At 43.9% G+C, this 24543-nt stretch overlaps 1 protein-coding gene across 3 annotated transcripts in view; it reads left to right on the top strand.

Annotated features, from left to right (window-relative positions):
* Positions 1 to 24543, top strand: part of TRAF3 (TNF receptor associated factor 3) — a 722485-nt gene that overhangs the window by 487285 nt on the left and 210657 nt on the right. For all 3 annotated transcript variants that reach the window (XM_085626329.1, XM_085626331.1, XM_085626330.1), the window contains one exon: positions 11584 to 11842. In XM_085626329.1, coding sequence (XP_085482455.1) covers positions 11601 to 11842 — 242 coding nt within the window. In that variant the 5' untranslated portion in view covers positions 11584 to 11600. The remainder of the gene's footprint in view (positions 1 to 11583; positions 11843 to 24543) is intronic.

Here is a 24543-nt window from a genome sequence, read left to right as displayed (position 1 = left end):
TGCACCATTTTCAATATTTTAAAGAAAAATGTACTAGCCCAGGGCTGTTAATTTTGGCTTGCTGGGGAGGCACCTTATGACACAGTATGTGTTTACAACGGAGTACTCGCTTAGACCTTCCTGTTAATCATTTAATGCACGTTCTGCCTGTCATTAGGTTTTACCTGAAGGTGTGCACGGATTGAGGTGCACTCCATATTCCCCAGATATTATTTCAAATACAAAATACAAATCAGTACTTTCTCTCAACAAAAACACAGAACTGCATGTTTGGTGATTTAAAGGCGGTTTATTCGCATCTTTCGTGTTATTTACCTGCCCCTTGAAACAAAGACTAACCTTAATAACATAAATGTAAAACATAATTTGATACTTATATAGGGAGGATAGTTGTACCACAAGTACATTTTGTACTGGAGTTACCTGTCTGCACTTCTAAACACGGTTTTAAAATGTAACATTTTTGTTGCTACAGCACATGGTCAGATTGGGACAGAAAACCGTACCGGGCAATAAAATAAAAATGGCCCCCATTAGTGATTTAGATAGGTATTAAAGTGGCTCATATTTGGAGATCTGGCCAGTTTTGAACTTGTAAAGGACACCCTCTATGTGCTTTGCAAGGTATGGAAGACTGCATGGATTTGAGCTTGCAGCAGGCAATGTTTGATTTAAAATCAGGGAAATCAAATGTAAAAACCGGCACAGCAGACTGTAAAACAGGCCCACAAACACCCCAAAAAAACTGCCCAAACACTGACTTGTGAGTCCAGCCCTTAAGGCACTCCCTGATTTCCCTACAGGCCAGTTCGACACTGAGACGGTGCAGTGCATTACACACCATCACCAGTAGGGAGACCAGAAGGTATCACCATACCTTGATTTCATGCTTTTATACCCAACACATTAGACCACTTAGTCAGAGAGCCCAGGTGGATAGTTGTAAGATAGGTTCATTTTGAAAATAAATTGTTAATGGTAGCCTCAGGTAAAAGTATTGATAACATTGTGGACTATTCGCCTTGATTCACTAAGTGCAGCCTGTCACTCTGAGGCCTCAAGTGTCCTAGATTATGGCGTAACTGTCTGGTTCCCCGTTCACCCATTGGTATTCAACTAGAGACCTCAGTGTTCCGGGGCCTAAGGAATCCCACTCTATTGCAATTGATTAACCTTAGGGTAAAATATAGCTAGGCTGTCACACTGGTACAGCTTCTAGGGCCAGATATATGAAATGTTTTGCTGTTGCAAAGCCTGCGATTTGCAAAATTACATGCCTTTCGACCACAGAAGCCTAAGTCACAATGTACTCAAAAGGTACTTCGTAATATGCAAATGCCTATGCAAGGGTAATAAGATCCCCATCTCCTAACGAAATGCAATGACATACAACAATGATTTGTTACCATAATTGCAGTCATATACCATTAATACCATACTGACTCCTTAAAGGAGGTTCTGTTAGATTTGCCAAGTGGTCCTTGAGTGACAGCTTCCACTTTATGAATGTAGATTCAGGCATTTGGGTTCTTACAGAGGTCCAGGTCCTGCAGGATGCACCCCTTTCCGTCCTCCCAGTTCCATTCACCTCATGCCTATCTGCTTTTTTTATTTAACCAAAACAGCATTTTGTGAAATGCAATGCAAGGCTAATGTCTGCTGTATCTTACAGATCTAAAGCCCTGCATTCCAAGCCCTTATACTAGGATTCACAAAGAAATCCTGTCTCATTATATTAATAGTTGACTGGATTCAGAAAATCATATCTAAGAGCGTGAAAGTTTCTTTCGCGACCATCGACTACGACGCCGGAACCTCGTTGACTCACTCACAGCGGAGCAAACTCCCCTGATGAAGGGCTTTGCTTGACCGAAATGCATTGGGTCTGCGCAAGCATTATTTTCCCAAGTCTTCGTGTTGTCATGATATAGAATGGGATGAATTCTGGAATTGATGAGTAATCAACCATGAGGATTGAATAAACTCATATTGAGAACTGACTAGCGTTTCAACTCTTGATTTATATTGGATTACTCCACCTCTGGCTGTGCATTCAGGGGAGGCTACCCTGGGGTGGCTCTTTTTTTTATTACCTGTTATGCCTGTTTGCATGCACTAAGTTGATTTACTTTCCTAATTCATTTTTGGATTATGTATTTTTGCAAGGAACATTGCCCAATATCCTAGCGATTTGTATAAGGGTGATTGTTGATGAATACCAATGGGAGCTTTCACACTGTGTGGTTTGGAATTAGCATTAGGCCTGGGCGGTGAACTCTGCTCCGTTCGCGTAGTTTGCAGAGTTTTTCGCACTCTACGCTCCGCGGAGCTTACAGAATTCCAGATAACTTCACTCCGCGCAACTGAGTTTTTTCCCTGCTCGCCAGCAATAAGTTGTGAGTGAGGAAATTCCAACGTGAGACCGCTTCCCAGGCGAGATTTCTCAACGCGGGCGGCCGCAGATAGTCTCTACCGCTCCTTTTGAGAAACCTTCTGTTCGTGTTGAGGAAGCTGCTGCTTGAGTAGAACTTCTACTAGAGTGGCAGAAAGAAGCCGCGTTCTCTTGCATTGCGTGTGATGTAGTTCGCACTGGTTTTACAGTGCGGGCCAAACACTTGGTGCTAATAATCAGTGTGAACGGCACAAGGTAACTCACTCAACCACTCGTGTAGCTTGGCAAATTTTGTTTATTACTTCACGGAGTTCCGCGTAGTGGAACTCTGGCAATTCCGCCCAGGCCTAATTTAGCATTTAAATCCTAGAATAAATTTTCAAATCGATAAGCATGATCAGGACCACAGAATATATAGCAGTTCAAACTTTGCACTTGCAGCAGGCTTAACGTTACTGCGCCCCAAGAGGTATATCACAGTTATTATGAAACGCTTATTGCCGGTTATGTAACTCTGAGATGCTCCCGGAAAAGTAAGAACTATATTTAGATTAGTTCTGGGTATATACCTATGAAGGAGATCAAGAAGGTCTGGTATATTCTTTCAGCCATTAATGCCAGTAATTGTTAGAAACATTTGAGCACATTATGGTTCTTTATAAACTTTGCATCATATTAGATCGAAATATGTCTCAATTCACTTAGGAAAACAGAATCATATCTGAGATTATGAACAGTACTGATAAATTGTTTTCCCACTCTTTGATTGAATATTTTTATCATTTTATGAATGTCATAAACGTTTTTGATGTGTGAAAAGCTGATAATATTTTTTTTTTATCGTTTTTTACCCATGATATAACCAACATAATAAATAGATAGAGGACATGGGAGCCGCAAGAACATCATAGCACCATTACTATATAAATGCAAACCTTTTTCGCTCATCTATCCCTCCACCATCCTTCTTAATCTAAATAACTGACTAACATATCCACCATTCAAATTACTTTCATATTTCACTATTACACTAATTTACCACTAATCCTTTATGGGCTCTGGAGTAGTGTGCTACTCGCCGAAAAAGCGATTTGATGCCTCGTCAGGGGTAGTAGGCGCTATATAAATGCAATTACAATACAAATTACAGATGAGATTAGAGATGGCATGAACAGAGAAGAGGGAGAGAAAGGCAAAAAGGGAAATGGACATTGATTTAAATACTTGAATGGGTAGGAAGATGGCACCTGTGATACAGTCCCAAATATAAGGGTTAGCAAAGCAGCATGAGAGACTAACTAGAACAATCACATCTGACTACCGAGACTGCAAAGAGATGTCAAAATGTACAATAAATCCAATGTTTCAGTGAGATACCTTGTAGTGTCCTTTCCTGCTTTGCTTCCACTAGTTATGTGAAGGTTGTTGTCGTGTTACGTGGATCATAGTTAACAGACTGGAGGTGGGCTAGTGGTTAGGGGGCTGATCAGGGCTGGCACTTTTTCCTGTCACTTGTAGTTGCAATAAGATAATGTACCCTTTTTTTTAACCTGAACTGGTCTTGTTGACAAGCAGGAATCCCTGTAAATATCCTGAAGAAAAAAAGTGACCCCTTCAAAGAAAGTTCAGATACTTTTAGTGTTTATATCATTGGACAACATTCAGATCTTCGGAGTCTTTGCCGTGATACTAGTAATCGGCTGGAGGTTCTGCCTGTCGGGTTCAAACATCAGTTTCCCACTTCTTTAAGGAAGAAATCCTCCTGTGAGCCTCCAGTTGTTCAGCAACATCTGTCAACCAGCGCTTTTAAAGATAACAGGAATAAGGATGTTCTGTCTCTGTTGGGGACTGAGTAGGTAACACGGTTACTGTATGATAGACGGTTTAACCTGTGTCAGATGTGTGATTTGAAGGCTAAATGACTGCTGTGAACCTGCCTGCCAGCTGTGTAACTGATTCAGAATGTTCCTCCTTGCCTTGCCTGTAAGCTGCTGTCCGCATGTTGCGTTAAATACAGAGACGTTTTAAGGCATGGGCAAAGTGGGCAATTGCCCAGGGCTGCCACCTTCCCAGGGGCTGCCTTGAAAAGTAAACTGTCTCTCTATGTAGCTCACCTCTGCCTATTTCCAAATCGAAACTAACTCCACCTCTGGTTCAGTCTCTCTTTGCCTAGTGGCATCTTAATGATGTTTGTGGGCCATGGGAAGGTATATCTCAACAGTTTTTTGGGGTATCATGTTTCTGAAAGTTTGTTTGGCATCATGAGTGCTTCGATTAGCAGACAATGGGTAACACAATTACGAACAGGGGACACAATATGTCTTTCACAGGGTTTAAAAAATCCTTCAGACAACACTGGTTAAATAGTAGGTGGCAGCGTATTGAAGTTAAAGCCCACTGAGCAGACGTAATACATACTGTATCAATGAGTTATATAACTTAACATTGTGCAACAAGTTTTGTTCAAATTTGAGGACCCTGACCCCACAGTTTCTTGAAGGTGTGCTTTTTGAAAGGCCACCACTTCACTGTGGTTTGTTCCAGCCTGTGCTTTGCATGATTTATGTGCGTGAAAGTTCACAGCCTGCCTGTTATGTTTTTTGAGCATGTGTGTGTGTTAGCAAACAGTGCCTATTAGTGACAGATTGCAGATCAAGCTGTATCAGTGTTTACCGTATGCCACACAGTGTTATGTGGCATGCATGTTAAGAGATGATGTCTGTGGAGTGACACGCTCTGTTTGGAAATCAGTGTGCTAACAAAAGCCATAACGAACCTAGGATATTGTTAACAGTTTAAAAAAGTTATTGTGGCTGTCTGTAGGGAATATTCAAAGTAATAAGTACTTTCACAGTATATGGTGAGCTTCAGTGATCTGCAGTTGGAGAACCAAGAGTGTTTTGGTAATATGCCGTGTATCCTGAAACTGGGAAGTTGTTTAGCATTTCATCAATCTTGTGTTCCCTGGTTAACATGAGCAGTGGCCATTGACTGTGGACAGATTTTTGCTGTTTGCTAGTGTAGTTCTGTGTGGAGTGGGATATGTAGTACTGTATTTCGTGGAACATGTCAGTTTGCTGGGTGATAAGGTATTTAGTCATATTTGGGGGATTATGTGATTTACTATGGCCTTGTATGTGGAAGGAGGATGGTTTGGTTTGGTCTTGTATGTAATTGTAAATTGTATTTATATAGTGCTTACTACCCCTGACAATACGTTGAAGAGCTTTGAGCATGCTGCTCCGGAACCCAAGATTAGAGATAAAGTTAAATAGATAGTACATTATTAATATGTGCTTTCTTTTTTCCTGGAGGATTAGCTGTGGTAAGATTGTGCTCTTGAGTTCTCATGTGTTTACTAGTGTTTTGAGTTAGGATAGAAAAGGGAAGTTGTAAGTTGTTATTGAGTGTAGTGGGCATGTTTTTTGGGGTGCATTGTCTAACAAAGAAGGGGGAACGTTTGAAGAGGATGTTTGGCAGTTCATAGTATGTCAGAAAGAGTTGGGGTGAATCTGATAGAGGAGGAATAGGACAAAGGTTGAAGGGAATATAATTATATTTTAATTTAACAAATTACTCAAATTATCATAAAGATGTATAGAGACATACCCACAAATCTAAATATGTAGTGATGTGATATGCAAGTATACATACAAATACACACACACACAAACACACACATCACTTAGTAGAGTTTCAGTATTGGGTATATATATCTATATATACACACACACACCTACCAGACCCACTCCCCCAGACCCACACCCCCATATGCACATAGAAGCTGTTTGTGGTCTGATATACACCTGTATCTTGTGGCTAAGTATACAAAGCTTTTTTCTATTAAAATATATTAAATATATTGCAATACTCTTATCGGTGCCTTCCCTATAATCAGATTTACATGCTGTGAAATACATGGGTTTTCATAGAAAGAAGTATAAAGCCATACACACACACACACACACACACACACATTCATGTGGAATGGGTTGTTGTAGCTACATTGATTGTGCAATTGTAGGGGGTATGGAGTGTCTTCTGCTTATGGTGATAAGTCTCTTTTGTTATATACTTCTCCATTTGGATTGTACTTTTATTACGATGGTAGCTGTATATCATTGCCTTGGTTCTGCATGTTGAAGAGGGTAGTGTGTGTTTGTCTTAGAGCCCTGCAAGTGGAAGAAGCATTGAGTTACCTGTGCTTCAACAAGGGAGTTATGCTATGCCTAAGTTACTCTGGTCCTCAATGTGGAGGGGCTGGGGTGATAAGGAACGGTGCCATATGGCTGACAGTCGGCACTTATCCTATCACTGTAGAGTTTTAGGTTTTAGGCAGATGGTGTTGTGGTCCAACATGGATGGTACTTGATTTTGCTCTGAGGTAGATAGTAATGGTGTGTATGTTTGTATATGATGGTGTTATGTTAAAAACATCTTTCCTGCTCTTCTCACCCTGTGTGACTGAAGGAGTTTGAGTTATTACGTAGGTCATAGTGAATGGAGAGGTCAGAAAGAGGCTTAGCAAGTTGGATGCTGTTCCAGGTGTAGAATGCTTCCTCGTGACTGTTAGTGGTTATCAAAAATTGAAGGCTTCTGATCCATCTGAGATATCAGAAGAGGGGCCCTGGGCAAGAGATGAAGGAACCTTAGGAACGCTAGAATACACCCTTCGTCGAAAAGACACACTTTCACACTGCTTCTAGACTGCTTGGCTGGCATGGTATGGCTGACGCTGCACACCACAGAATTCATCCTCTTGTGTGGTGGTGCTACTGATGGCGCAGGTTCCAAACAAGTCTGTCATGTTGAATGGAAGGCCTCCTCCACAGATGGAAGTGGTGGGTTTTAATGAGGAACCTTTGTGCTCATAGAAGAGCCTAGGGGGAAGTAGGCTGGGGGCCACAAAGAGGAACATCCTACGTAATCAACAGGTGGAGGGTCCACGGTGTGACATTAACTGGAGGCCACACCAGTCTACAGTTTTGGTGTCAGTGCACCTCTACATGTTGTATACCCTTGGGTGCCAAAACTGATACAGCAGATAGAAAAGGGATTTTTTTTGGGGGGGGGGTGAGGTGTGAGATACTGTAATAATGACATGACTTGGAAGAGGTTACTGACACAGTTAGGTCAAGGTATCCATAGGAACAGCTTTTTTGTTTCTTTAATATCTGGCACAGTATGCTGAATCTACATGAAACTTTCCCCAAAAACAGTTTATCCACTTTGGCTCCTTTATAGGAAAGCTTTGCACCAATCCGTCAAGGGGGGCCAAGAAAAAGAAGGATTCACAAAAGTGTGATTTCCCATGTTAATTCCTATAGAAGAATTTGCTGTCACAAACAAGAAAAAAACAACTGAGCGGAATTATGCTAAATTTGGCGAAAACCTATAACATTACTTAGAAATCATGCTATTTGTTATTTAATTTAAATCTGTTCTACAGTTTGAGAGAAATTAGCTTTAACAAATGTGCTTGGGTGGGCATGAAGTGGTTAACACCGGTAAAAAGTTAGATATTTTTGGATTCTTCGGTGTCCATGTATGCTCCGATTGGTCCATTCAAAGTGGATGGGTTGATCCCGATTGACTGGCCAAAAAATGGAGAATATGTTGTGGCAACTATTAGTGGACCCGGGCACTCTGTCTCCTAGTCCTGAAGAAAATACGAAAGTCCACTTAAGGGGGAAGGGAGAGCACTCCCAGGAGAACAAGAAGGAAAATATGGAAACAGAGATAGTGAATACTCATGCTAAGTTGATTTAGGAGTGATCGTTTGAAGCGCAATAATCAGAGGACTATATATATGTCTCTGTTTACATAGATAGAAGATATATTTCGCTTAGTGTAGCATGCATCTAGTATAATAAAAATGAAAAAGATTATTTATATATTTGTAACATGTATATAATTACGGTGAAAGAAATGCAGAGGTATTTATTTATGTTCGTGATCATTAACTATTTGTTTCAGTGCGTATATGAGCACTTTCCTCTGGACAAAGGAGTCTGGGAAGCCAAAAAGTGTTGTTTCACCACAGTGAATAATTGGTGTGTGTGTGTGTATGTGTGTGTGTGTATATATATATATATATATATATATGTGTATATATATATATATATGTGTGTGTGTGTGTGTGTGTATATATATATAAATATATAATCTATTCTATGAATACAATCGTCACTAATGTTTGAAAAAACAAAGTCCGTTCGGACGGACGAAGCAAACCCAAGGTAATGGTGCAGTTTTCTTTATTGTGAGTCCAGCACCGCCATCGCCATAACGCGTTTCAGCACACGTGGGCCCTTGATCACAGATATGGGTCGTGAATAGTGGGAGCCTAGATTCCAGTAGATTATATAAAAGATTCCTCACCCACAGGTACCACCTGTGACATGCTTCGTCATCGGATCTTCACCCACTGCACCAAGTGTGAGTGGGTGGGCTTGACACAGCTTGTAAGCAAAGCTTTTACTATGAAGGGATCCCTAATTAAAATTACCTGCAGATTTCTCTGATCTATTCTTTATTATGGATACCTTTGGCAGGGTTAAAAATAGTTATAAAATGGTATTAGGGGATATCATGACCCAAACATCAGAAAGTGACATGTTTCAGCCCTATTTATTGCCTCTCGGGTCACTGGGCTTACTTCAGGACCGTTTTCTCTTTTGATCCCTATTATCAGTGCTATTTTACCATTCTACAATATAGTGTGAGGATGTGTAATTATCACTTCTCAGAAACTATGCACGTATGTACAAACCATAGATCGGGGATTTCCCCATGTTTGTCTAGAATGAAAAAAGAGACACATTTATCATTCTTCACATAGTTCCACAAACGTGCTGTTGTGTACCTTGTTTATTGCTTTTATCTATACTCTGTGCCTGTATCAAGTCATGCGCGATAATGAATCCCCATCACTCCACCACATAAAGAATTGTCACAAAAGATGTCATTAGCGTAAGGTAAATACGCCCTTCCCAGTACTCCCTCTTCCCCCCCCCCACCCACCCACCCCTTGATACCTCCCACTAGGGGGGTCTTACCTGACCCAGGCCGCCAGGGGCTCAAAGGACAAGGCGAATATCAGTGGGGATAGCGGGCAGCCCTACCTTGTTCCCCTGCATTGTGTAAATCTATGGGATAGCGTCCCATTTACCTTAACTTGTGCCATGGGGTCTCTATACGAGAAACCCATCCAGGCCAGGAACCTGGGCCCAAAGCGCAGCAGCCTTTTTAAGACACCAAACATATACTTCCACTCTAGAGTGTCAAAGGCCATTGAGGCGTCCATGGACATCACAAATGTGAATGCTATCTCGTCCCGTGATCCAAACAGAACCCCAAAGAGGCAACCGAGATTAAGGCTTGTCCCTCTGTTTGGCATGAAGCCTGATTCGTCTGGATGTACAATGGAGGTTATCACCTGATGAAGGCAATTGGCTAGTAGTTTGGCTGGTAGTTTTATCTCCACATTGAGGAGGGAGATGAGCTGGTAAGAGCTACACCTATCTGGGGGTTTCCCTGCCTTGTGAATTACCACTATCGTGGCTTGTCGTTGGTTTTCTGGGAGTAGACCCATGGATTTTCCTTCCAACCATATCTTTAGTATGTGGGGCTCTAGCTTGTAGGCGAGGCTTATAAAGCTCGATTGGGAGGCCGTTGGGGTCCATTACTTTGCTGGAGTTGAGAGAGCTCCGTGCTTGACCTATCTAGTTCAAATATATGTTGTGTCAAAGAGTTGTCTATGCTCCTTCGTGAATTGGGGGAGTGTTATGTCGGCTAGGAAGGCCTTGATGTCAGAGGGTGTGCAGTGTGTTTTGACGGAGTATAGTCTGCAAACCCTTTGGCTATTCTCTCTGGGTCCAACCTTGACTCTCCTCCCTTGGTGGTAAGTTGCGGGACCCAACTACGGGCTTGGTCACTTTTTTCCAAACAAACCAGAAGTGTGCCAGCTTTATTGCCTACGTCATAAGAGGCGTCTCTGGTTCAGTACGTGACATGCCTTTAGATTGACTTCAGCCAGATCCTTATATTCCTTCTGTTTGAGTCTTAGGGTGTGTGCCCTTTCTTCAGTTTTCACGTCCCTAGGGCTGTGATCACCACCTCTCTGGTCTCGAGTTTCTCTTGTTTGTTGGGTGCGAGGGTTATATGTCATGGAAGTTTCCTGCATTTTGATACCTGGTATGTGTCTAGTGGAGTTGGTCTCCTTGTGCCAATCTCATGTTTAAGTGGTGACTGGAAAGAGTTCTAAACCTATCCAACACCCACATGGCCAATCTAACAAGTCCACGAGTTGAGCTGGCAGGTTGAAACTTAACACAAGGATACCGTTGTTAGCAAACCAGAATTAATTATTTCTAAATTTGATGAGTAATTCTGATTGCACATTGTTCTTCAAAATATTCATAGGTTGGTTTTCCCACACAATCTCTCTTTTTGTGTATTCCATTAATTTGTCACTTCTTTTGTATTTTAATGAGATTTCAGATGTGTCTTTGTGAGATAGGAGGTGCACAGTTGTCAAAATATTGACAAGGCAAAGGTAAAAGAAAATACAGTTCTTACAGTTGAGTGGGTGCTTTGTGTGTTGGGGGGTGGTGAATTGAAGGAGATGTGAGGAAGTGCACTTAGAAGAGTGAAAAGACGGTGCTGAAGAGGAAAGAGATGAGGTACAAGATTTGCAGTTGGAGGTGATGCGGAGAGAAAAAGGGTGTGCATGTCTAACATAGAGTGAACAGAACAGGAGCGATTTAGACACTCTGAAGGCCGTTGCCCCGGTGCACAAGTTTCAGTAATGTTTAATTCACGTTCTCAACCAATGTCAGAATTGAAACATTTTCAACATTAATTTGTTTACAACAAAATCATTGTTGTTATTTATTTTAAACGGCTAATAACCATTGACAAAGCCAATGGTCCGGTCTGGTTTTAGGTGTATGTCAGTTGTTGTGAGATATATCTCGAATACAATAACAGAAAGCTCAGTGAGGAGCCAAAATACCGGTTGGCTGGTATATTATGGGAATTTGCAGAAATGTGGTTCACCTGTTTAAGCCACCTCCTAAATTATATAGGCCATGGCCCTATTAGAAACCCCCCACTTGTTGCATCCCACTTAAATCCCAGGTTTTGCATTCACCTGACGTTGGGTTTGTGTTTTTTTATGTCCTCTGCAGAACCTAAGCCGTGTACCATGGATGCTGGGAAAAAGACAGAACTCCCTGTGTCAGCCCAAGCACTGCAACAGAAAGCCAACCCAGTACGCATCCCTGGAGCCACCACATTCGTCCCCGAACAAGGTGGATACAAGGAGAAGTTCCTGAAGCCGGTGGAGGACAAGTACAAATGTGAGAAGTGCCAACTGGTGCTGTGCAACCCCCGCCAGACGGAATGCGGCCACCGGTTCTGTGAAACCTGCATGACTGAAGTATTAAGGTATTTATATGTTGCTTTGCTTGCTTCTGAGGCTTAATATTTTCCTACAAAGACTTGCTTTTATTGTCAAACTTCACAGCAGCCGGTCGTATGTAATAAAGCTTGTAAGGCAGTGGCCAGTTCGCGAGAGATTTGATAATTAATGCGAAAACAATTCTAGTTGTCCAGAAACATGTGTACCTTTTCGTGAGTACTATAATCGATAGTGATATTATAAAATAAATGTGTGCAATTTAGCTCCATTATATCACGATTTCTGAGGTATGACGGACACATATCGCACGTCGCTGCTAGTGGATCACATTGTGATTGTCGATTTTCCAGTGGACCGCGTAATGTTAGGTTTCGTTTCTTGGAAATCCCCAAATCCCGTGGCCAGGCCTTCACGCTCCTTCTCCTGCCTCACGGGGCCTGCTAGGTTTCATTTTCAGTTGCTGTTAGAGACGTACGAGGTTTGTTTCCATTATTTATATTGTTTGTTGTCAGGCAAACGTTGTGCATATTTTACTTAGACAACGGTTTGTGCCCATCAAAATAATTATTAATGCTACAAAACATTTTGAAGTTTAAGAATTGTTTAAGTGTAAGTACTGCTAGGAATGCAAAAAGTACTAATCCTGTTAAATATCTGTTTCCTTTTAACCTCACATACTTTGTAGCCTAAAAAAAAGTCGAAAGTTATCAAAGTTTTGTCAGCAACTTTGCTCCCAGGCTAGCAATGGACTAGGTTAGAAAATCATAACTTTGAGATCTCCCTGCCGTTAGTTCTGGCCCTGAAAAGCTAGTGCATGGCTAAATTTTTTTATTGCAAGCATGAGCCATAAAATATAAGGAAAAAAGAAAAAAAAGAAAAACATGCCACCAACTAAATATGACAGCTTACGTGCAGGCAATGCCAATTTTTATTTTAAAAAAAAGATCCGATATAATTTTAACCGAACAGTATGGCTGCTACCTAGCAGAAGGTGTGCATGGGGCAGGTTTACAAACCCTTTTTAGTTATAATGCATACCAAAGGAAAACACGATTCTTATTGGTGCAAAATAAGTACCATAGAATTTGAACTAATGCAACCTGAAGACATAGTTTAAACACATACAAGGATGACTACAAAACCTACAAAAGAATAATGAAAGCAAGAAAAAAACCAATGGCAAAGTGAAGTATTGACCCTCGAGCATTAACACTGAATTTCATTTTAGGCAGATCTGCACCTCCAATCAGCTAGTGGCTTCAGTACGCTGACCCAATGGCCCTTGTTGTTTGCTGTGTTTATTCCTATTCACTATCTGCACTGGGTTAGATTGGACATAAACACGCTTATAATCATAAATCCTACTGGAATACACACTCTTCAGGCTTCATGTGAAGCCCATACTGTTACCACAATACATTTGGAGAAGTTTTACCACAACTTACTTCACTTGACTTATCTCCAGCCCATAGTCTTATGGCAAGGTGGTGAACTGTGCTCATGATATCTAGGACCCCTCCTTTCCGTAGGTTTGCGTTCCTAAGGCTCATTCCCTATGTACCACTATCACTCTAAAATTCTAGTGGTTCATTATTTAGAACCCTCTTTATCCAAATAGTTTCATAATATGTCATTAGCATTGTCAAACTGTGCTGTGTTTGCTTATCTAATTCATGATAAGCACCAAAGTCTTCCCTGAAGACATTCATTTATCTTCAAACCTACTAGCCTGCTGAAAAGTATAGAAGGCTCCTCTTTTCCCAATTAAATATTTATGATCACAAACCCTTTACACCTTCTCCCTGTTAATGAAACTTGCTGTAGTGTTCATTTGTGTCCTCACCATTACTTTTATTTCTTATTACGTGAAAGGTTGTCTGTAGCAAATACAAAGGTATCACACTTGAAGGTCAATGAAAGTATCTACCTTTAGTAAAATCAGATTTTTTGGCATCACCGTAGCTTCAAACTCAGTGATGTAAGCATTTAGACGTTTAAGAGCCCACACACACGCACACATATGTTGCTCCTGTGCGCCTTCAGGTGGTGCCATGCGGCTACGGATTGATTTCTTTACACCCTGGAAATGATGGAGTGGGGACATTTATAAGCACCACGTGTGCGATAAAGTCAGTTCCATTCTTTCCTCTTCTTTGAACGTGAATCACAAGCTCAGCTCCCTATTTTGTTGGTTGATAAGTTTTTCCAAACTGAATTTCAGTGTACAACGGAACGATTTTGTCACCTTAAACTACAGGGTTCAAACCATGCCATGACTTTCATAAACAAATGTCGATGATGGACTAGCACCAGGTGTGCCTCTGGTGTTTCGGCTCAGGGCGCAACTCCATGTTGTGTGAGGAATGTGCCCTCATGCACCCAGAGGCAATTCAAGACCATTAAGTAAAGGTCTACATCGCCAACCATCAAAAAAGCCACCCAAGTCCTGCTCCTGCTCTATGTTGAGTTTGAGGATCCATCCTCGCTCTCGAGACCTATCCAGAGACATATCTTCTTCGCAGTCTAGGAAGTCCAGTAAGCCAAAGTGTAAGTCGAAGTGAAAACAAAAGAAGACAAGGCAGGACTCAACACCATTCTCTATCCTAAGAGAAGGTGAGAGGGTGCCAAGGTGCCACTTGATTTGACTCCCGATTGAGGAGCCGATTCCACAGATGATCCTTATGCGCCTGAGTTGCCATTGCCATTGGTGACGCCGCAGCAGGCAGGGGCCATAATTTAGGTCATGCTGTGTCTTTTTGGAACTCTTCTGGTTCCCTCTGTCTCTAAAGGTTCCACTGGAGCTTCCAGTTGGGTTACCGACAGTGGATCTGTCATCTGAGCCCCTTGAACCTGACTCTGGTTCCGCACCGAATGCGGTGAAATTGTACATTGTGGCTCAAATATCTGCACAAGTCCCTTTATCATTGATGCTGTCCAGATGGCGGAGGTCAATCAATCAATCAGTATTTGTTAAGCGCAGCTCATCGCCCCAGGGGGTATCCAGACTCTAGAGTGCGGTTAGCCTCAGTCAAAAAGCTAGGTCTTGAGTTACTTCCTGAAATCAGCAAGCAAAGGAGACATTCAGAGGTGGAGTGGGAGGTCGTGAGAGGTGGATCTTCTGCCAATTTCGCTGTCTGATCCTGAGCCAAATCTGCCTCAACCCCAGCCGAAGTCATGTGCTGATTTCTCTCCAGCACGCTCTATCCCTGTGCAACCGAATTCAGACAAAACACCCTCCCTACTACAGAGCTGTTCTCTGTTACCACAACAGCTTTTCTGTTCTGATTCTGGCAAGAGATTGCCGTCACATGGAAATGATGATGGGGATGATTTACCCCCATATTATGATTAGTTTATATATTTATATGTGGGATTACAGGAGGCCTGTGGTCTGGATATTTTCCTTGATAACAGGATGGATTTCCCCCTTGAGCCACCTACAGATGTGCTTCCTTTGCGGTAGCTATCAGACGTGCCGCTGAGGTCCTGGATTTACAGCTTCCTTCAGCTGATGTTGAAACACATGCGCTTATTGAAATTCTTCAGCCTTGGCCATCTTTTTCTCAGCCCTTACTGATGATCAATGAAGCCCTACTGGAAACCATTATAGGCTCGTGCTCACAACCTTGCTCTTTCCCACATTGAACAGAGAGGTGCTGGCCCACCCTTATTTTCTTATGCAGCATCCTACACCTTTCAGTTTGCTGGTCCAAAGCAAAGTGAACCCTAATGAGTTCCCCACGACCATCCCAGATAAGGAGGCAAAAAGGATTGAAGCATTCGGGAAACTAATGTTCTCTTCTGCCAGCCTGGATTTGAGATTGGTCAGTGCCAATTGCCTACTAGGTCGTTATACGAATGCCCTCTGGGACAAGGTCAGCAAGATCTTGCTGTGGTCCCAGAAGATTTCAAAGCCGCCTTGGCTCAATGGTCTGTATGCTGCCAAATATAGGATTTGGGCTGGCCTTTACACTACCAGTTGTTTGGGGAGAGCAGTTGGTATTAATGTGATGCTTCAACACCACACGTGGATGAGAACCACAGGCTTTTCTGGAGGTGTTCAAGCATTCCTCATGAACATGCTTTTGAATGGATTCCACCTTTTTGGCCAGGATACGGTGTGCACTTGGGTCTGCTCTCCCCTGACAGACAGTTCCCTCAAAAATGTCAGACAACGTGCAGGTCACCAGAGGCACCGATCTTCCCAATCCCTCTCCCATGCGGCGTTCAACCTTCAAGATAGTTTAGTTTGCACTTGGGGCACACAGCCATTGTACAGAATTCAGTATTTTCTCCCTTGATGTCAGTCCATCGCATCCAACAGATGTGTTCTCTAGGTTGTCCAGCAAGGCTATACCCTCCTGTTTCCTTCCAACCACCACAGCTTCCGCCCACATTACATCACCTCTCTGAGGGACATCTTTCCATCTTACCTCAAGAGCTGTGACTTCCACTGTCCAAAGGTGTCATTGAGAGGATGCTGAGATAGGGACAGGTTTTATTCCCACTATTTCCTCATCCCGAAGAAGGATGGAGGCATTCGACCTATTTTGAGGAAGGACAAATTTAAAATGCTTTCACAGGACCTAGTTCTGTTTGCTCTGGATCCAGACAACTGGATGGTTATCTTGGTCCTGCAGGATGCGTCCTTTCTTCGCCAGTTCCTTAGTCCCCTAGACTGTACCCGTGGTTTAGGATCGGTCAGGAACATTATTTGTTTGTTGTCCTCCCTTTCGGCCTTTCCAACTCCTCTCAGGTGTTTACGAAAGTGATGGCTGTGGTTGCCGCCTCTCTGGATTTGGGGGATACCAGTTTTTCCCTACCTCGACAACTGTTGAAGGCAGCCTCGTCACAGTCAGTTGTAGACCACCTCCAGATGACGGCAAACTTCCTGACAATGTTGAGGCTCTCATTCAAAGAGCCAAAGTCACACCTGACTCCTTCGAAGAGGCTTCCTTTTTTAGTAGATATTCTGGACACGTTACAGTTCATGTCCTTTCTTGCATCATGATGAGTCCAAGATATTCAGACCATGATCCCAATGTTTCAGCCTTGGTCCTGGATGTCCATGAGAGCCTCACTGAGGCTTCTTGGCCTTTTGGTCTCCAGCATCTTGGTAGTCCACTTTGCCAGGTGGCATATGCATACTCTGTAGTGGGATAAAGCATCACTGGGCCCAGCACCAAGGAAACAGGGCAGACGTCATTGAGGTTTTGGAGGAGACTGCAAAACACTTACTGTGGCGGCTGCTTGACCGCAACCTGACCAGCGTCATACCCCTCGCTCTTCCCCACCAATATGCCGACGGTGGTGACAGACAGATGCGTCACGGCCGGGTTTGGGAGGTGGATCTGGTAGAGGTGTAGATCAGAGGTGTTGATTCCTGGGGAAAACCTGGCTTCACATAAATCTGTTGTAGCCCGCGGGCCATCTGCCTAGCTTTGAAGGCCTTCCTGCCATCTATCAAGAGAAGACTCATGCAGGTTGTTATGGACAACACCATGTGGTATTACAACAAGCAGAGCGGAGTGGCGTCCCTGTGCCAAGAGGGTCTGCGCCTCTGGAACTGGTTGGAGTGTCAGGGCATCTCTCTGATCATGAACCACATGGCGGGATCATTAAATGCCAGGGCAGACAAACTCAGCCAGCGATGCCTTGCTGATCACAAATAGCTGGATATTTTCATGACCATTTAGAACATAGCGCCCAAATTGCTACACTTTGGAGTTCACAAGAAAGATCGCTCTAGGAGATGCATTTAGGCTAGAGTGAAGCTCGGGACTCCTGTACACTTTCCCGCCATTGCCTCTCCTGATCCGAGTTCTGAAGAAGATCAGTAACAACCAGGCCCAAGTCATCCAGGTGGGTCCCGATTGATCTAGGGGAGTGTACTACCTGGAACTTATGGGCATTAGCATCTGTCCACCGATCAGGCTACTGCTCAGAAGGATCTCCTGATGCAGCAGCAGGGCAGGCTTGTGCTTCTGAACCTGCACAATCTACACCACCATGCATGGAGATTGAGTGGCGGCCGTTAACTGCATTCAATCTAACATTCTGCCCCACTTATTTGCTTGATTAAATGTTAAATACAGATATATATGGTTATTCTCATGTAAAGAACACTAATGCCGCCGTTACCGCTGTGCTGCGTACAACTATTAGATCAAATAAAATGATAGAAAGACACTTTGGCCATTAAAGTCCAACCACTTGAGCGTCTTTCTTCCTTATAATGCCCATCTGCACTTCTCAGACTTGATCCTGTTGGGCTGTTATACTGCATCAAACATGCAAGGTTTGTGAGCATTTTAGTACCTGACACATCAATTGATCATGATGACAGCACAGCAGCACATATGGCCTTTCTTACCTATCACATTAGGCATTGAACCACCCGCTTGATTTTCCTGGGGCTTCGTCAGATCTTCTTCTTCAACATCACATTGCTGGGAAAAAAGTCTCCAAAATATGTTGCTCTGCCAACTCATCTTGTTGGGCCCGATTACCAATTGCACTAGGCAGGATGCGGGTAATACAGGTACATGAATTACCTTTTGAACAGCCGCGGCCCGTACAGGTAAGAGCAGTGGGGCCAGGTTGTGGGGGGATGATTTCAACAGACAATGACAAAGGAAAATTAATTAATTTAATTTTCACTCATCGTCGTCTGTTGAAATCACCTCACCCACACCTCCCGGCCCCACCGCTCAAACCTGCACGGGCCACGGCTGCTTTTGAAGCCTCGATTCCTACCCCTGCAATTACAAGTATTTTAGACTGGATTAACAAGTTGGTCCCAGAATTACTGGATATTTTCTTGCAAGTTTGGTCGTGATTCCAGGCCCTATTCTGCACAGAAATTCTCTTTGCTTTCAGGTAGAGGAATTTTTGTGCAGAAGGAGAAGTGGAGTTATCTGGCATGAGTCCAGCCACTTTGAGCTCTGAATTAGGCCCATTGGTATCCCCACCACAGATACCACTCCATTGGTTTATAATTGGCCCCTAGTTTTCACTGCAGACAGGGCTCCTCTTACATTTTGCCCTGTTGACTATAAATGTATTTTATGCATCCATAGCCCATTCATTGTATGCGCAAGAGCAGTTGGGACTCTCTGAAGCCATAATCCGTGGATTACCGTTGTATTAATGCAGCATGCATTAGTTGATCGGTTGGTTTCAGCTTGTGCTATTCTTCACAAATGGAGAAGAGCCATCTGTCATTTGTATGTGAACATGCCTTACTGGTTTCTTCTATGACCGCCGTTTATTATTTGTACCGATTTTGTACTGTATTTATACCTCTGTTTGCTGCTATAATGGATTGCCACCCCTTACCTTTCTTTGTCCACTGCTTTATTGCAAGCATCAGCAAGGCCTGTTCCTCAGGCAAAGATAATGGCTTCTAATTAATCTGAAGCCATTTCTCCTTTCAAGACCTGCTGTCTGAAGTTCCCTTGATTGCAGTCTTAGTTCTATCTGGAACCCCTGCAGAATGTGCTAGGGGGACCTTTTGTAATGATCTCCGTTTCCTCAGCTATTGATGCGATGAGGGTTTGTGATTTATCCACCACTGAGTTGCCACACAACTTCATAGTCCGTGCTATATAAAAGTCCAAAAATAAATAAAAGGTTTCCAGCAGATCCAGATGTCTCATTTTCTTAATAGCCTTTCCTGCAAATCCCGACAGTGCTAATGTCTTTTGCACAACTATGGGCTTCATCCTTTACTTCCCACTTAAGTGACACCAAGCACTGCGACCTTAGTCCAAGCCAGAAGTGTACTTTGAGACATGCATTGGCCACGTTTATTCTCAGGATCAGGTGCTCGGAAGAAACCCTCCACTGTTGTAATACTCCTTCGCTGGAAGAGCTGCTTCTGTTTATGCAAAGTGAGCAGGAGAACCAGCTAGAAAGTGTATTAAATTATTTGACAGCTGTAGAAAAGGAAGCTCGATGTTCCCACGCTGGCCACCGACTAAGTGGAAATGATGCATGCGCCCTTTTTCTGAATGATGGAGGGGGGTATGCAGCTCATAGGTGGCAGATGTTGTGTGGATGAGGCATTTGTTCTAGTCCCAGCTAATAAAGAAACCTCCTACCGCTCGAGTTTTAAAATAGCGCTCTGTAGGTTAAAATAATCATCTGTTTAGCTCTTGGATTCATGCAGCCGGAACTGCTATTTCTCGAAATGCATTTCTTGCACAAAGCTGTTGTTTCTCATACATTTTGTGGCAGTTTCTCGGTTCGAAAGTCTCACTGATGCACCAGCCTTTATTTTGGCCATTCTTGACGCTCCTTTTGGCTGCTATCCATTAAAGACTTGCTCATTGATTGAAGATTAACCTTTTTTTTAATACATTAACATAACTTGTTGTAAAATGTTTTATTGAAAGTTTAAAATAACCATACATAGGGCGATCAGGCACTATCGGGAGTTATCCTAGAATAGGACCGTACAATATAAAGCAATTAGGCTTTCACGCAAGGTAATAATATTTGTATTAAACTATTCTATACAATAACAAGTCCAGAGAAAAAAGAGAAGGGAGACCACAAAAGAGGGAACAGAGAGGTTAGAGAGAAAGAGGAAGGGGGGGGGGGGGAGGCTTTCGCATGTCTGAGAAATGACAGCTGGAATTTACCAAGGGAGCTTTTAGAAGCCTAGTAGCAATGAGCAAACTATAATCTGGAATCTGCCACTCCAGATCAGCCCTTTAAAGGCCATTACTCACTCATGTGAAGGGGAGACCTCATGCAACCACACCCAGTCTACAGGGGAACCGTCCCCAGCCGATTACCGCAGTCGAAGAGAAGTCTGAAAGGGCCCCCAGATATCATTGGCCCGTGAACTAATTGGCATTAACTCCAATAGGCAACCAGCTGATTCTGGCAATATGCAGCGTCTTTAAGACATTGCTCAATTCGAGACAGGGGGCCCACTCGCTTTTGCCCACTAAAAATAGAATTGAGGTTAACCTCCTTGTCTCTGGGGGAACAATCTGGACAAATCCCAATAATGCAACAAGGGAGGTACGTTCCATCCCCAACCCTGTAATTTCATCAACAGCATCAGAGCCCAAGCGCTGTATCGTTCCACTCCAGGGCATGCCCAGGCCAAATGAATCAAATCCGCACTGGGGCATGAACACCGCACACAACGTGCCCTATCTATTAGTACTAGTCTGAGCAGCCACTCCCAGATCCAATGCAGTCTATGAATGAATTTGAAGTGCTCTTGACGCTACCTATAATTGAGTGACCGCGCTTTCGCTAGAGCGCTTCAGTAACTCCACGTCTCCGGTCTGGTAAATTCCCTGATCAATGGATCTAAATTCTCAGCCGGGTGTTTAACATGCAATGATACTTCATCCAAGTATACGGAGACTTGCACCCCGAGGGGTAAAAGCCAAGCCTCGGTGCACATGATGCTGTCTAAGGCGCGCAGCCAAAGGCTCAATAGGAATGGCAAAAAAGGATAGGTGAGAACGGACATCCTTGCCACATTGTCCACGACACCGGGGAAGAACGGGAGACCACCTTGTTAATCCAGAGCCGTGCTGTTGGTTTGGAGTAAAGGAGGCCAATCAATTTAAGGAGTTTAGGGCTAATCCCCAGGCGTGCCAGCAATGTCAATAGGTACGGCATTCGAGGGAATCAAGTGCCTTTGTGGCATTGAGGAAGATTGCAGCAGCACTCAGCGAAGGCTCGATCACCTGAAGGACTCCAAAAAAGATGCACAAGTTGTGCGTAGTGGCTCTCCCTGGCACAAACCCCGATTGATCCGGGTGAGCTATAAGGGGAAGCAGACGCAGGAGCCATGCAGCTATATATTTAGCAAGGATTTTATTATTCACATAATAATGGATAATGGCCTGTATGACTCACAGCACTGCATGTCCTTATCAGGTTTTATGATCGGGACTGAGTGCCTCACTGAGCAAGGGTGGCAATTCACCTTTCTCCAAAGCTTCACTGAACAAATTGATAAGGCGTGGGGCCAGAAGTGCAGCGAATTCCTTATAAACCTGTATAAATTCTTCCTCAGTGCAAGTCTCGTCCAAAAAATGACGGTGCCCGTCTTCGAGCCATAATAATTGGATTGATTCAAAGAAGGCATTAAGATCGGGGGGCCCGCGACTGCTTTTAATTGTAAAGGGAAGAATAGAATGAAATCATCTCCTCCTGCACTGCCTCTTGACCCACAACCAGTTTGTTTCCTGCAGTACGGAGTTCGGCGACATAGTCGCTGGTCCATGATTTGCAGAGAAGAACTGCCAATGTTTTGCCCACCTGGTCTCCTTCTCCGTAGCGCCACGCTCATGTTTCTTTTCCGAGATAATAAGTCTCCCGTGGTGCGGCCTCCTCAAACTCAACTATCTTGCCCCGAATGTGACCCAACGTGTCCGCACTGCAAGTTGTGAAGTCATCATACTCCATTTCTCGTATCTCCATTTCTAGGTGTTTCAGCTAATTGACCAAAGGATTCTTGCTTGCTTGGTCGATGCACTTCCACCATATTACTGATTTAAAGGCTTCCCCAATGTCGAGACGGTGTCCACTGTGTTCACGTTGCGCTCAAAATATTTTTCTATTGTGACCCGAATAGCTTCACCAAATACTTGGTCCTTCAAGGCCCCCAGCGGTAGCTGCCATGAAAACGATTGAGCAGGGCATTCCGGTAAAAGAAGCCCAAGAAGTACTGGAGAGTGATCCGATAAAGTTCTGGGTAGGTGGGATCCCTCAACAGCCCAAGCATCCACATCACGCGAGGCGAGCCAGTAATCGATCCGCGACCAGGAAGAGCCCACAGACTACACACAAGTGCCCTGCTCGCTGTCTGTCTATCCCTACATATTTCTATCAAACTATTATCCAGCATGATGGACTGGAGTAGTGCAGACACATGGGTTACGGGACAGCGAGACACACCGGACCTATCATATTTAGGGTCTAGTATCACATTGTAGTCCCCTCCCCATATAACAGCAACGGAGCCCAAAGTTTTCACAAGCCGCCAGACCTTGGCCAGGAAATCAGGGTCATCCACATTAGGGCCATAAATGGATACAAGTCTCAGTCGGTGCTCCCAGGGTACTAGCGAGCATCACATATCAATCCTGATGGCCGCACAGGGCCAAACCTGTGTGTCAAGGCAGCCCCTTTCTGAGGAGAATGGCCACTCCATGAGCATAGTTAGAGTAGCAGGCCGTATGTTGTTCTCCAATCCACCCTGCCCGCAGGCGTGCAGCAGAATGTTCAGTCAGATTGAGCACCTGGAGAAAGCAAATATCTGCGATATGCCTCTGCAAACATGCCAGTATCAGCCTCGCCTTGCGCCTGTCATTTGAGCAGCGTATATTCTAGGTAATAAACTTCAGTTGCCCCATAGCAGAACCACAAAAGCCAGCGGTAAAGTTCTAGTGGACAGCGCATATCGCAAACCTGGTATAGCAGAAAGGAAAGAGTGCAAAAAATTGAGAAAAAAGTAAAAAAGATAGCCGGCATCTCAGTTCAAACTTACACAACCACTCCCACCCCACACACACTCCAGCCCCCCCAAACAGGCCGGAAACGGCAATCCCGCCCCAAGTGCAGCCACAAAGGGCTAACTGAACAGAGCCAAATGAGAATCATCCCAGGAGGGAACCACCAGTCACCCGGCAATACCCAGCTTCGACACCTGAGTGGCCGGAACAGAATAGTGGGCGGCCACTAGCGCCAGCCAAACAAGGGGGTCTTCCATTCCGTAGTATACAAGAATCAATGGGTAGGGGCCTCCTTCAGGGACATCAGCCCGCCCACCCAACCAAACAACAACACATGTAACTGTAATTTCTGATCAATGGCAAAGAGTTCAATCGTTATCACTTATGCACCCAGATTCACGAGTCTCTTGGTCGGGCCTTTGGTGGGTGCTAGCCCCCTGACAAATTTTGTAGCCGCTTTATGGTCAGTAACATAAGTAGTCTTGCCAGCATGGAAAATGCATAACTTTCCTGGGTATAACAACAAGTACTTAGCATCCGTTTTTTGAAGAGACCACTTTACTGGATCCCTGTAATTCAGGAGTCAAGCGATGAGAGGGCGAGCAGGGGCACCAGGCGGCGGTCTCGGGCCCAATGATCTTTGTGCGCGCTCTACAGTGCAGACAGCTGACAATGCATCTCCAAACAAAGCCCTCAGCATATCCTCCACATAGTCCTCCGTGCACGTCATTGCAGTGGACTACAGCATTCCCAGAATTCTAATGTTATTTCGCCGGGATCTGGCCTTCAAATCCTCATTCTTTTTACGGATTAGTTCCAGCACCTTTTCCATTTGGAGTAATTTCTCCTGGGTCGCATTGTCGTCATCTTCCATTGTCGACGTTCTTTGTTCTGGTTGCCCAAGTCGTTCATCGTGGCTGGCGACCTTTTTTTTTGGGCGATCAAATCGCTCTGCCAGGAGGTCTATTTTACTGTCTATATTCGTAAGAGATTGCTTAAGGTCCAGGAACATTGCTCGTATGTCAGGCTCCGGGGATGTGTCATTGCTGGTCACCTGATCCTTGGAGGATTACTCCTGGAGGCTCTTCATGCCACGCAGCAACCTTTGTTGCTCAAAGGGCAGCTTGGACTATCTGGTGTCCTTTTTCCCCATCTTGGGCGTGGTGTGGCAGTAGTCCTATCGGTACCCCTTTAAAATAGTACCTCTGGTGCCAGTGCCACCAACCCCTGACCGAAGC

The sequence above is a fragment of the Triturus cristatus genome, chromosome 9, assembly GCF_964204655.1.
Source record: "Triturus cristatus chromosome 9, aTriCri1.1, whole genome shotgun sequence".
Taxonomy (NCBI): domain Eukaryota; kingdom Metazoa; phylum Chordata; class Amphibia; order Caudata; family Salamandridae; genus Triturus; species Triturus cristatus.
This window is presented reverse-complemented; position numbering and strand designations above follow the sequence as displayed.